Genomic DNA, 14,891 nt, shown 5'->3' on the forward strand with positions numbered 1-14,891 from the left:
GTTTTAGAAATGTTTTCATAATCTGTAGCTGTTAATACTGAAAAGTGTGTTCAGGCTCCTGAGCCCCCGTCACAGAACCACAGAATGGGGATGGGTTGTGATTTCTGTCCATCTGTCTCTGGTGCTGGATATAGTCTCCTCTAAAGGCATGTCTGTGGATCAGCAAGAGAGAAGTTGAATTTCTCACTAGTGTCAACTTTTTTGTGCTCATGGCTTATACTACCCTACTGCAATATTGTACTGATCTGTGAACTGAGAATTCTGGACTACTGTAGTGTAAGCCATGTAGTTTAAAAAAGGGAGAAAAAATGCATAATGAACTATTCCAAGGGAATGTTTTTAAGTTATGTTATTTTTTTTAATGGAGACCAGTTCTTGTACTGCAAGACAGTGTTTCCTGTGGAGGAGACTTTGAGTGAGGTTTAGCTCTCCTTGCATCTCTGAAAACTGGGTACCCAGCTGCTCTAACGATCTCCCTTGTGGTGTGCTGAACTATGTTTTCTTTTCAAAAAAGAAACACAATAATGCAGTAGGCTTCCAAATATCCTGAGGACTGTACTTACTAATGAGAGGCCGCAGAGTGATGGTGCCTTTTTCTGTGAGGAAGGTTGTCTTTTATAGAACTTCCTAGATTTTAGCAGTATGCTCTTTTTTAATTTGGAGGCTTCTCTTACTAATCTTTACATCTTCATACAATAACTGCAGTGATAAAAGCCTTTGTTGTCAATGAGGCACACTGTTTCTTTAGAAGATTGCAATATAAAGTTTTGGAGAGAATTCTGAAAGTTTTCTGGGTAATGTAATCAAATAATTTTTCTGAAACATTAGCAGCACATAACAAGGGGTTTTAAAAAGACTTTTTCATATATTGTACTGCAAAATGGATTCATTTAAATATGAATATGCTTTTGGTTCTAGTAGTTTTGCAGCTTTATCCTTGTAGCTGCTGTGGTTACCTTAATAGTATTAAGAATTTCATTTTGATTTTACAAGAGAAAACCAATGGACATGGAATCATCATAGGGCCAACTCAAACTCACTAAGCAGTCTTTGAAGTTGCAAAGGGTTAGACTGTGATGTCAGGACACCTCTCCTGCTGAAGGCACTGCCTGGCACACACTCAGTGATGATGTGCTCCCATCTCAAGCACAGGCAGGTTTGACAGATGCTTACCATTGGTTTCTAGAGTCTGCAAGACATGTTATGTGTTATATGGCTATTGATATTAAATCATAATTAGCTTAAACCTGCTTAACATAATGATACATGCTAATGAATTAGCATTTAAAAAGCAAAAAAAGAGGGGCAGAGGAAGATGAGGAATTAGATTCTTACTGTTAAAATATTCCAAAGAATTTGATTTACTACTTAGAGTGTTGGTGCTTTAACATTTCCTTGGAAACATGTGAGCTTGTAATTTCTTGTAAGATGCTTTCTAGTCTGCTTAGTTATAATTCATAGTAACAATAATTTAAACAAAACGCTGATGTCAGAAAATTACTTCAAAGTTCTTTAAATTTAGAGGCAACTAATAAATCTTGTTGGAAAAATGCTGCCATATTTAACTTTCATTGTAGGAGATGTCTGGTAAGAACAGCTGGAGAGGTTTTGCTGAAGGGAGAGGACATCTTGTTTGTGAAAAACTGCTGAACCCTTAAATGGTTCTTTTAGCTATATTAAGAAGCTAAATGCAACTCACTAAAATGCTCTTTAGCAAATCTAGGTCAGATTTTAGGCCCATGACAGCTCCTGTCTCTCCCTTAACTTCTTGTTCCCTTTAGAGGTAAACAATTTAATGCAGCTGTAAGCTTTCTTTGCACTGGGAGACTTCAGCACTAACTAATACAAGCTCAAAACTTAGGTTTCAAAAAGGCAGCTGAATTTTCCAGTGGGAAATCACTGGAAAATTTTTGAGAATTTTGTCGTAAGAAAATAGATGGGTATTCAAGTTGAATCAGTATGGTGCATTGGACAAACCTAGTGGCATTGATGGCTTTTAAGCAAAATAATAAACTATGGGGAAAAATACAGCAGAAAACAATAATAACTTGGTATGGGCCATCTTGTTTTTAAACCTCATTTTAAAGACCTGATCATTTTCTGATTCTTTCTGCCTATGTGATGGAGGAGGAAGCACATATGTTGAACATCTGTTGGCCTTCTAACCTTGCAATTTTGACTTCAAAATTATAATCACTGCAAAACCAGATATGCTTGCCACATTGACTAAGCAAGCTCGACTAATTCTTAAAATTGCACTTGGCATAAAAGCAGTCTGGCATAAACACAGCGTTGTCCTTGGGCAGCTCAGTGTGTAGCCCAGCGATGACTGCCCCGTGAGAGCTGGGAGGTGCATGCTGGAGATGTTCGTGGAAAGGGGGGAAAAAGGTGGAGGCTGCAGGTCCACCCAGCACAGCTGGGAATCCTTAATGTTGGTGAGGCCCTGGTCAGTCACAGGTGCTCTCCTGGCAGCTTTGGGTTGCACAGGAATGGTTTCTGTGATGCTTTGTGAGCAGTTGGTTGGCTGCCCTGATGTCCATGGCCGTTGACTGGAGCTGTCTGCTCTTGCAGCATCTCTTGTTGATAAGTGCTTTCAAATGTGTGCCCTTGCAGTAAATCTGGTCTGTCAGGTGCTCCTCTGTTCCTGTGTCTCACTGGGTAGCTCTGTAAGATGTGAAGTAGGGCTGCCTGTTGAATTGGTACAGCTGTGACACTCAATATCAAAAATACTGCTTTGATCAAACCAGGAAGATGTAATATATAGCAATTCTATAATCCATCCTAATGTGAGTGATCCTCATGAATCTGCTAAAACATGCAAAACTCTGTTGTAATACTGAGTTGCTGTGTCAGTACTTTTAAAATGCATATTCAAAGCGTGGTGCAGGGTCCTTTGAAATGCTGCTGCTTATAAATATTGTATTTGCTTTTTAGCTGTGGTTCATAAGACTACAGCAGCATCTTTAGGAAGCTGATGTCCTCACAAGGTGCTAACACCTCATGGAGCTAATTGTTATCAAGAGTGCATATCCCCCTTTTTAGCTATCCCTCTGAAGTTACTGATGCTCTTGACAGTTGCTGTCTTTTGGCCTGGTAAGGTATGGCAAACAAAACAATCCACAGGAAAATCCATTAAAAGCCTTTTAAGGAGATCATTGTGGCAGAGGCTTTATTCTTTTTCAGACTCAGATGATCATTGATGCATGTGGATAACTTAGAGGGAAATTGCCTTTGATTCAGTATGGAATTCAAGGTGGTCTGAGCATCTTAAATGTCTGCTACGTAAATTTAAATGACTTCACTGCAAACTTCATCTGCTCTTCTATGCCAGATGGAGAATATGTATTCACAAAGTCTTTAGTGTGTGAAAACACTGCACATGCATTCCTTAAACATTCAAACTAGAATTTAACAGATGAAATGATTGATTTATACATGAATAATAACTTCAGCATATTAATATACTTTTTAAAAGCTAACTTATTTGCTTCATTCTTTGCTTTGCTGTCCGTAGGGAGCTGAAAAGTAAGTCTGTCTTTAGATTATTATGTATCTAGCAGCACATTGTCACATCTTTTTGTTTATGTAAAAAGAGGGAAAATAGTTCCTGTTCGCAAAGTGTCTACTCAGAATTTGGTTAATTAAGACTCTGGAGAGAATTCAGTTTATGGCAGAATTAAGACCAGTGGAGGATCACAGCATAGAGGAAGTGCTCACTTAGAACTAAATGTATTGGTTAATTACATGGTGTGTTTGGGACCAAAGTGAGCATGTATATTGCTAATTTACACACTTGACACATGACATTTCTGTTTTCTTTCCCCTAGTTTCTCTGCTTGAAGAATATAAGGACTTTTCTTTCGGCATGTTGTGAAATCTTTGGAATGAAGAAAAGTGAACTTTTTGAAGCATTTGATTTGTTTGATGTGAGAGATTTTGGAAAGGTAAGGATGCTCTTGATTGTATCGCAAGTAACACCTTTGTTCTGCTGCTTGCACAGACAATACATTTTTTGGTAGCTGTGATATAAAAGTTGTGAATAATGTATGAGCATTAGTTATGAGAAAATAGTGGAGAAGGATTACGAAAGCAGAAGAAGTAGGTTTGTATTGGAGGGCCTAAAAAAGGGCAGGGAAAAATACTTGGCAAGAAAGTTCTGAGCAGGTGAAAAGCCAAGATAAATGGTTTCAAAGATGCTGAGTTAAAGGGAAATGAAATGGAAGAAGATAAGTTGTGGGTGACTGCTGCCTGGTGAAATCACTTGGGCATAAGTTGTGTGGATTCAGAAACTCTGGGCCTGTACATTGTGAGCCCATGTGGTGGCACAGAACATGTTTTCTGTAGTCTCGGGTGCTTGAAATTCACCCGGAGAATTTGCCCTTGTACAATTAGTTTTTGATGGTTACTTGTTTTTTTTTTTCCTAACCTGCTGTAAAGCTCGAGACACAGCTATGATAGGTTAATGTGACTATTCATATTTACAAAGTATATTTACCGTGTATTCTGTAAGTCTGACTACTTATTCTACATGTAAAGCTTTTTCCAGTCTGTTGTTCAGCCTCCTACTGTTTGATCTGTCATTGCCAACATGTTTAGTTCAATTTCAGTTTCTGCTTTTGAGTCATAGTATCATTACCTAATTTCACAGGAAAATGTCTAAAAATAATCTGAAGTAGCACTAAAAATAGTTATTTATTCAAATTTAGTGTTATCTTTAGCATTATTGCTTTTTTAAAGAGATCATAATTTTACTATCTGAATTTTATAAACTTTTCTTTTTATAAGTAGACATAGAGGTAAAGGTGATGTAAGAGTGCAAGAATGAATCAGGGCTGCAATGTGATTGTTTGAAATGGGTCTGTGATTATCATTAACCAAAATAGCTAATTATTTTTCTCCATCTTTTGTCTGGATTTAAGTCTTTTGAGCATTAAATTAGATAACTTGATAATTGCACCGGTTCAGTTTTGCTAAATGTCTTGTCTTCACAAATCATATTTAAGATATTTCATTAAAATATGGTCCTTTTGTACAAATTTGGCTCATTAAAAATGAGATTTGTTATTGTTTTGATTGTGCAAGTAGCAGAGGAATTGAAAATTGCTGGATTTTATTGTTTTGTGTGCACTAGCTGTGTCCTATTTAAGGTATTTACGTCATATCTCAAAGCTTGATTCAACCTTTGATACCTATGCCTAAGGAATTTTTTTCCTATTGCATGTTAAAATTGCTTGCTGAAAGTTTCTCATTTTGTGCCATGTAAAGATATCCTGTTTTTAATACAGTCTAGTTTTAAAAAAAGGTTTTACAGTGCAAATTGTTCTTGCTGCATCATTGAATACTCATCAAAAACAGTTTCTGAATTAATGGGGAATTTAACCCAAAAACGTTTCTGGTACTGTTGATATGTAATTTTAACAGAATTTATTTTGGAATATGACTTTACTTAAATAGAAATAACTGGTTTAAAAAAAAACTAACAACTGTATTTCATCCATGTTATTTAATTGTTCTTCCCAAAGTCAATTTGAATGTTGAGACATGGATTTTTTTACTGTTTGTGGCCCCTGTATAGCACAAATAGACTAATTATGCCTGGAACTTGTTTTCCACTTGTAGTGCATCCAAGCAATGACTTCTCTAGTCTAGGTCACCTTTCTTGGAAAGCTATCAGGTGAAACTGCAGTGACAAATGTGAGAGGTGCTGCTGTGTGGGATTCTCTCATGAGAGGAGTCCTGTGCGTGGGAGCAGCTGCTCAAGCAGAGGTGGAGATGCTGGGTTGAACAGGGCTGTGCAGCCCTTGCCATGGGCAGCTTTCAGGTGCCTGATGGCTCTGCTGCTGAGTTGCTCCCACTGGGTGCTTGTGTGGAACCTTGCCATGCTCAAGTGGAGCTTGGCATAGGCAGAGTTCAGAAGGGCTGAGCTGTATGTTTTATAGCCTGGGCAAATGAGTACATAGTGATCTTCTGAAAGGGGCTGTGAGTTTCAGGCCATCTATGGAAGTGGAAGGAAAAATGGTAACTGTATTGAATTAATAAAATTGCAAGTAAAGAAGAGGTGTGCTGAGTTATTTGTGTTCCTTTAAGTGTATTGTTTGTACAGTAAGCAGAAAATATCTTCAAGTGGCATGGGATTTCAATTCCATATCTAATAATGTATTTACTACTTTGGAAGTTCTGAGTGTTAGTAACAGTGGTAAGAATAGGAAAGTGTATCTTTTTCAAGTTGTTCTTTGCTTTTCACTTGGCTTTGAACTTTCCCCTTCATTATATTTTCCTGTGAATAACAACTGTGATACAGCTGTACATGTCCAGCTTCCTTGAACAGATGATGTATGTATGCAAAAAGCCAAAAAGATAGTGCTGCAGATTTTTCCTGCTGCTGCAAGCAAGTCATCCTGCCATTTCTAAAAAAGTTCTTTAAACTGCTCTCTCTAAATGTGTGCAAAATATGAATGATCTTAAAATGATTACAGGTGTAAACAAAGAGAGGAGTATGATTTTAAACTATTGTTTTCTAAACTCTTGCTCAAATAGGTGATGTGATGAGTGTGTGCATTACTTTTTATGCATTTCAGTGTACTGGAAGCTCTCTTCAGATGTCTTAGTTCTGGTGAGGTATAAATAAACTGTTGCTGAAGTGTCTCTGTAACCCTTATCTGGGACTTTGAAATGTTTCAGTTTAGTTTATAAAGAAATTGCGATTGAATTTATTATCTTAAGATGGGATGTTTTGTTTAGTATGAAGACTTTAGTGACTATTTAAACATGCTAGTGGAGGGAGCAATAGCCATGTGTCAGCTGTAAATGAACAATGTGCCTTCAAGGAAGTAAGGTTGAAGGGGAGAAATAAGGTGAGAGACCTGGTTAGGGCAACCAATTTTATTTTTTTATTAGTATTCTGATATTTTTCAACTCTTTAAAATGGCAGACAAACCCTGAGCATTGTAGAAGTAGCAGCTGTATCCTGCCAATATAGTCATAACACTTTTAACAGCCTTTTGAAATACTGGTTACAAAATGTTGTAATGGTGAAGCTTGCACTTACTAGTTAGAGGTAAATGAGCTGTTTCCAGATGCTTTGACATAGTGTATGGAAATTTGACTTGAACTTTGTGCTCCACTCTTCAGAGACTTTGATCTCTTACTGATTAGAGAAAAAGAAGGGTGTATGTGGAGTGAACGGGAATCAGAGGTGAAGCTGAAGTAGCAACATGTAAATAGCTAAAGAATAGGGTAAGCAAATAGCAAGAAGGTAACCTCATGTGTTTTTAATGTACATTCTGTATGAATATTGATATTAGCTGTTACAAGATTAGAGTTTTCATCTCTTTAAAATATAACAGCCCAGTTTCTTATTTTTAGACAGTGGGTGAAAAAAGAGGGGCTACATTACACAGGAGTAGGAAGGTTCTTTAAGTTGTGCTTTAAAAAACTATATATAGCTTGGTTTTCTTGGAGTTTTGTGTCATTCACCCATTCCCACTCATTCACCTTTCTATCAGTAAATTTCAGTGTTGTTGCATTAAGTTCCTGACAGAGCATGAAATGCCCTCCCACACACTGGAGGTGCCAGACAGTGTTTTCATTCTGAATTCCATGCTGGAGAGTCATTTTTCACTACCTCAGGGCTGTCAGGTTCTTCCTTTCTACCTGTGTGCCAGAATAAGCAAACACCGTTGGTACTTGTTCTTTGAGCTCTGAGCCCTGCACACTCCTCCAGCAGCAGCCTTTGTTGCTTGCTGCACCACAACAAATTGTTGCTATCCCTATTCTCTGAAGGAAGTTTGTAACTAATGTCTTGCAGAAATGGGAATCTGAGGATTAGTTGTGTTGATGTCAACAGATGCTCCCTGGATTCAGAGAGCTGTGTTTGGGGTCCTGTGGGGGGAAATGGTGTCCAGCAAGTGTCAGAAAAACACCCTTTGTGTGCTGTGCTTTTAAATTTCCTAAAGAATGTGTAGCTGAGCACGAAGTGTTTTCATGATATAACTGATCTAATATAAACATAGAAATCCCCCTTGTAGGGATACTGCATTAGATGTCTAGAAATAATGTACAATATTCAATTGTGATTTTAAAAAGACAAACAAGGAGCTCAAATATCAAGTGCCACCAATGAAATAAGTACCTAATTGTTTAAAAGCATATAACAATGCCTAGTGTAGCTTACTCTGACACTTAAAAGGCTGCTTTATGTGAAAACAAGCAACTGCTGGGAAAATACTGAGTTGCATATACTCCAGTCACGTAGTTGGTGATCATTTCAGTCACTCCCTTACTGCAAAGGAAATCTGGGCACTGATGCAGGAGAAAGTCATGCTGAAGTTGAGAATCCTAGTGTGTTAGAATTCCCTCAGGTTTAATGGATTCCAGGAAGATTGGACAGATGTGCGTGAAATACACACACCAAAAACAACACAACAAAAAGCAACTGTTATTATAAAAATTAGACATCCTTCCAGGAAAAGTGTCTAAAAAATCTTCAGTAAAAGTGAAACAGTTCTGATTATCTGCAGTTGTTTCATGTTTTGTTTGCTGAGTTTAATCAGTGGAATAATAGAGCAAAAGATGATCACTTCATGCTCATAGAGTTGTACTAAAGCTGCAGAACATGCCAAAGCATAGTATATTTTTGTGAAGATACTAAAATGAAGAGATTGGACTGATAAAAACAAGCCTATCATTAAATGCCGAGCTCTGTATCTTCACCGTCTGAGCTCTTTCAGTTGTAAAATAAACTCCAAAAAAATTCTTGGTGGTTTGCTCAAGAAGCTAGCTTGTTTTCATTGTAGCATTTCAGTGAGATGGACTGGTTTGGGATAAATGACCCTTGAACTTCTCCCAGATGTACTTCTATGTGTGGAGGAAGGAAAAAACAGAAGAAAGGGACAGGTTTCAGCTTTCTTCTCCATGGAGATGCTTTAGACAAAATGTACAAGAAGATACTAGCCTGTTGCAAAACTGCTGAAATGCTTGCTATGTAGGGACCTTTTTTGTTAGTTACCACTGCTGTTTGTGTAGAAATGAAAAAAAAAGTCAAGTACTTAGTAGACTCCCTAAAATCATCCTTTAAATGGCAAAAAAAGCACTTCCAGCCCCAAAGAACATAAATTATGGTTTTGGGCAAAGCATTGAGGTGGGTGAAAAAGTGGGGTGAGTCATGGTATAGCTCATGAACCACCTTTCTGAAATGTCCCTGAAAACTTGCAGAAATGGTTTGCCATGGTGTAACCAGGGAGACTGTTACCAATGCTACATAAATTTAGTGTCATTAATTGTAACACTTGGTTGCAGTGATCATTGCCAGGTAGTCTGCAAATGTCTAGGCATTTATCTTCAATAAGCCTAATAGCATTAGCAAGAACTTGTAGCTTCTGCATGAGCATGTGTATTTAGGCCAGAATATTTCAGGGTTATGGTCTTGCATGTTTCTGTTCTAGAATACTGGTGGACTATCACCTCACTGGTCTTTGAAAATGGCGTTTTATTAATTTCTTTCAGGTCTGTCACAACTTTTAAAGTTGCATTGTTGGCTTCCAATTGATGAAAAAGTTAACAATAATGTTTGGGTTTGACCATATAACAAAGCATTGAATGCAACACAAATACTTTAATTTAATTTGATCATTAATGAAAAATTCTCATCCAAGAGAGTGTTTGGGATATTTCTGTTCCATAATGTAGTCATGTTAGTTTTTCAGCAAATGTTATCAGTTATGAAGCTAAGGTTAACAAGCAACTGTTAATATGAGAGAATAAAGCTGAGTTTCTGTGCTCATTTCTTTGTTTTTAAGACCACCTTGTCCAAATGTTGTCTGTGTGTGATTGACCTATCTTGAGGACACTTAACTCATAACATGGAATTCTGGTAGTGTACATTTTGTGTTGAGGTGAAAGTTTTTGAGAAAGAGGAGGGTTGAAGCATGCGTAGCTTTAACAGGTTTTAAGACTTAAATCTTCTCACACATTTGTTTATACAAATGTTTTTAAACTTTATTAATTCCTTGTAGTGCTTGTAATACAGGCATTTCAGTACCCAGAAGGTGGTGAAACTGACATCTAAATCCAGACTTCCTAAATTTACAAATACTGGTTTAAATAAGAACATTATGAACTACAAATAAAACCAGAAGGTAATAAATTAGTGATTTGTAGAGGAAGTTCATATCAACTTTGAAGAGGTTTGTGTGTGCATTTTCTTCTGTGATAGTGAAATTGTTCACTGCCAAAGAAGAGTAGGAAACTAAGGTTGTGTGCAAGATATAGTAGGATCCTTATTCAAAAGCAGTAGTAAAGTGGGCACCCCATTTAAAATGGGAAACGATTTTGTGCAGGATCTAATAAAAAGTATTCAGTTTCTTTTTGGTTTATCCATGAAGGGGTTTGATTATATCAAGCTTAGCTTAATTACTATGGTGCTGGTAAACTGTTCTTTCCTAATGTTCAGTGTGGTTCCTCTGTGCCTGGCCTTTTGCCTGAGCAAAAGCTGACCTAAGCAGCACTATGGATTACCTAGAATACAGAGTTTTGCGCTCTTCCCAGATTTTCTTATTGATTCCTGCAGTTCACTTTGCATCTTAGCTGACTGTATCTTGACAAAATTGAAGATAAGGAGGCAGGGAAGTGCAAACAAATGAAAATGGTGTTGAAAACTGAACAACTTGAAATATTTATCAATCCCCATGTTGCTTGCCAAATGTCTTTGATTGTATTTGTTAATGAAGACAACAGTAGTTCAATTACCTTGATATATTATTATGCATAGTTTTTTTGTAAAGTAATGAATTTTATTACTTTTATTACTCTGTTCTAGAAGGAAGAATTTAGAGAGTTACTAAGTAAAATTGCTAAATTTGGTTTTTTGCCTCCTTTTTTTTTTCATTGGAATGATCTGAGGTACTGAAAGATGCCTTCTAGCCATTCTCTCTCCCTTCTGCCTTTCTTCCCTCCATCTCTTCTCTATCATGGGTTTCAAAGATGATTGAAGGGCATCTGTGCTGAACCTCCACCAGAGTGATTGGGCTACTCTTGGACTCCCCCTGAGAGGCACAAATTGGCAGCTAGGGGGATGTGGTTTAAACCATCACCTAGCCAGTGTTATTTCCTCTGAAGAGCTAGGCATGAGGAGCATTCTTCAAGAGAAGCTGCTCCTGACATCCTGGGCCACACCTGGGAAGTGTTCCTATGCTGGGGGAAAGCCAGGCAGGCCAGGATTTCTCAGTCTGCAGAGATCCCCCTCTTCCAGCAGGCAAGGAGGTGACTGCCTGCAGCTCTGTATGGTTGGGAGGTCTGTGGAAAGCAGGAGTGCACTTGAGTGGAAATTCCAGTAGTTGCACCATGTTTCTTTGTAAGTATAAAAAGCTCAGGGTTTGTTCAACCTGAGGCATGCTCTGGTTGTTAGACTGCTTGCAAATTCATTCACTGCTTTTTCTGTCCAGCTTCAGTAGAAAGTGAAAGCGGCAGTGAATGGTTTGCAGCAGGAAACACAGTTTGAGTATTTCATAAAAAGGAAATAGGTATGAGTTAATGAGAAATGTTTGCAAACTGTTGGAGGTGGTGGCAAGGCTGGAGAAGTGTTTGCTGATCAAGAATTGTGTTCTCTGGTTCTTAATTCTGACACAATAATTGATATGAATAAATGTCAATGGCACGTGCCTTTGGAAAGCATGGATACTTGAATAGCTGGGTAATGGAAAAATATGTCAGAAGAGTGTATTGCAATTTATTTATCTGTAAATCCGAAAAGCTTACATGGTATTTGATGAGATCACAAAGACTATCTTGCTGAGAAAATTAATGCATCTTTCTCTGTAAACGCTAAAACATTTAGGGAAATGGCTTTTTCTTTTTTTCAAAATGTATTATAGCAGAAATGTGGGATCATAGGTTTTGAGTCTTAGATGTTGTTCATGAAACTTTGATTTATGAAATGAGATTTATTTAGAAAAGTTCTATTAAAGAAGTTGTTAGTGTTTTCATGCCTTCACGAGATTTTAAAAGTGAAACATTGGTAGTTGAACAGTGAGGACTTAATTTCCAAACCAACCATTCAACAAGTAAATCATTCAGTGTAAAATTTTATGATAAATCTATTAGCTGATAAACTTGGCAATGTGTTTAGAAACAGTTGTAAATAATGACAGTTGCTAAGTAGAAAGTACTATTACAGAGGAAATAAAAGTACTGGCAAATAAAACTATTAGCAAAAGTGAAATTAAATGGCACCCTTTAGCTACTGCTAACCTCTACAAGTAAATAAGGCCTTAGTATTCATCCAGTTAGAGTTTAAAACTCTGATATGCCTGCACGGGTCTCTAGATCAGCCTGTGAAGAGCCTTAGGCAATAGTTAGACTGTGTAATGCAGCACCATGCTGAAGGGGCTGAAAAATGATATCGCTTGAATTTTTGGAATGTACTATTCTGAGCGTATTTTCATACACAAATTTTAACTTTATTATGATTGCCAAATTAGAGCTGTATATAAGTTTGAGTAGGTTGCATTTAGGTCTTCAACCGGATCCCATTTTGTTCTGGGAACATGTAAGGAACACTTCACAGAATTACTTTGGAAAAGCCAACTGAGGCCTACTTCACATAAGTAAAATTTATTCCCCAAGTCAGCTTTAAGTTGCTGGAAGGTTTAAGGTGTTTTTCAAGTAGAACTAATTGGAGCAAAACTCCATCAGTGACATTGTAGAAGGACATGATGTGTGTTTCCTGCAGTGGCTAATTGATATGAGCTGTATAATTCAGTGTATTATGTAATAAATTTTTTAACCAAAATATGTAAATTACTTGAGGGAGGGTTTACTGCCTGTGCTCTTGAAGAAGAGTAGAGCAAAAAACTGAATGTAGGTCACCGGTGGGTTGGGGAGTTTTACACTAATTCCCATTCAGCCTTCACTGTTGTCCAAAACTCACAGCAGTTTAAAGAGATGCTGTTGATTGCACAGTCACTCAGTAGGGCATAATGTAGCTTTTTCCTCCTCCAGTGATAGACAAAAATAGAATGATCTTCCTGAATGGTATGAGGCATAGCCCCCGCTGTGTGCCCTCTGACTGCTGTACCTGAACATACCTTGGGAGTTGTGTCTGGGCTGAGGGAGATAACTAGGAGGTGACAGAAGCCTTGGAGAATAAAACATGGCATGAGGAAGGGACACAGTGCTAAGCTTGTGGCAGCCCTGTCCAGACAGTTGACTTAACTTGTCTAAATATTATCACTATCAAAGTCCTGATAAAGGGTTGTAGTTGCCATGCAGTGGAGTGATCCCCTGTGATGTATTCATGCCTTCAAAAACAGCAGAACAAGGAGTAGGACTCAATTTCTTAATATCTATTTTACCTTCAAGTTTTCTTTCAAATGCTTTCCTCGCTTAGATAATAAATAATAAATTAATGGCTGTTTGAAACAAGTGGCTAGCCAAGAATAGCTGTGCACATTTTTAAGACTGTTTACTTGGCTGTTGCAATTTCTTCTGAGTTTATCATATCTTTTGGTCACCACCAGCTTGTTTGAAAAGTACTATATATATGTACATAAACATCTGTTGAGATTTAAGCACTTGTGTATATGGCAGCCTCTTGTAGAACTTATGTGCTTTACTAAATATTGAGTGATGTAGTTCTGGGTTTATTCTGAGACTGAATTTTAGTGTTTTGATTTGGGGAGGACCTCCCTTAGACTTTCTCAGCTAACTAAAAGGAAAGTTGAGACAAACTGAGTACCTTAAATAGTGGTTGGACACCATCTGTGAGAAGCAATCTGGGTATTAGTAGACAAGCTTCATTAGGAATCTTGAAGTTTAATTAACTCACTGAAGTTAATGAAAGTCCTTAAACCACCTGATTAGAAATGTCATCATACTGTCTTCAAAGTGGTGAGGTCTGCATTTTTATATATGCTAGCTTGGAGGAAGGATATAAGATGGTTTTTCTCAGTTGCAAAAACATGTTTGTTAAAAGCATGATCACACCATATTAGAAAACAAACAGGTTTTTCCTGGCCAAATTAGTACAAAGTTGCTTTAAATTAGGATAAATATTTTTATTTATATTAATATTACGATCAAATTTTATCATGTTATTTCGTCATGGAAAAAGTGAGTTCTAGACCAGACAGCTGATATAAAATTCTCAATGCTGTCTTTCTTTCCATGAACATTTTCTTATAAAACCAAACAAATTGGAACATGAGTTAATCTCTTTTTCAGACCACAGGGAAGAGAGTAGTTTTCTTATATCTTGCAAGCATCTAGCCAAATGTAGTGAGAGAATTTGAATGCTAGCAACTTGAGCATACCATGTACTTTGATTTTTGAACTTTTGCAAGGTAATTGACATTTAGGTTTTGGATTTTTTTTTGATGGTTTGCCACCCACAATTGGGTGGCATGAATTTGGAATCTGTAGGAGTCACAACTAAACTGATTTTAAATCTTGCTTTGTGTGTATTATTAATTAGATTAACCATGCTGATGCTGGATACAGAGTTAAACAGGAGTGTATGAGAATGTTTCTATTCAAATTATGGGGCTTTTAGGTAATTGCTTATGTCTGTTTCTCTTGTGGAAGTGACTAATCCAAGACTGTGTCTTGAACAGTCTGCTAAATACTAGAAAAAGGTGCCACTTTCAGACTTAACAAAGCCATAACACAGCAAGTAGCAGAATGCTCTGGGCAGCAGAACTGCTGCTTTCCTTCTTCCATGCTTGCCTCTTGGTGCTGCCCTGTGCTCACCCTTGCCTGACACCCAAAGAATTCAGTCTGATCATTCCTACTTAGGCTTTCATCACTTAATGTTTAAACTAATTTTCTGTGGTTAGTTACTATTTACTCTTCATCGCTGCCAGTCTCCTTTGCATTCTTTGCCTTTCTCACCACTCTGC

At 37.4% G+C, this 14,891-nt stretch overlaps 1 protein-coding gene across 1 annotated transcript in view; it reads left to right on the forward strand.

Moving 5' to 3' along the window:
• Positions 1-14,891, forward strand: part of VAV3 (vav guanine nucleotide exchange factor 3) — a 147,523-nt gene that overhangs the window by 24,297 nt on the left and 108,335 nt on the right. The window contains exon 2 of the mRNA XM_058808132.1: positions 3,828-3,944. Coding sequence (XP_058664115.1) covers positions 3,828-3,944 — 117 coding nt within the window. The remainder of the gene's footprint in view (positions 1-3,827; positions 3,945-14,891) is intronic.

Source organism: Ammospiza caudacuta, chromosome 7 (assembly GCF_027887145.1).
Source record: "Ammospiza caudacuta isolate bAmmCau1 chromosome 7, bAmmCau1.pri, whole genome shotgun sequence".
NCBI classification, from domain to species: domain Eukaryota; kingdom Metazoa; phylum Chordata; class Aves; order Passeriformes; family Passerellidae; genus Ammospiza; species Ammospiza caudacuta.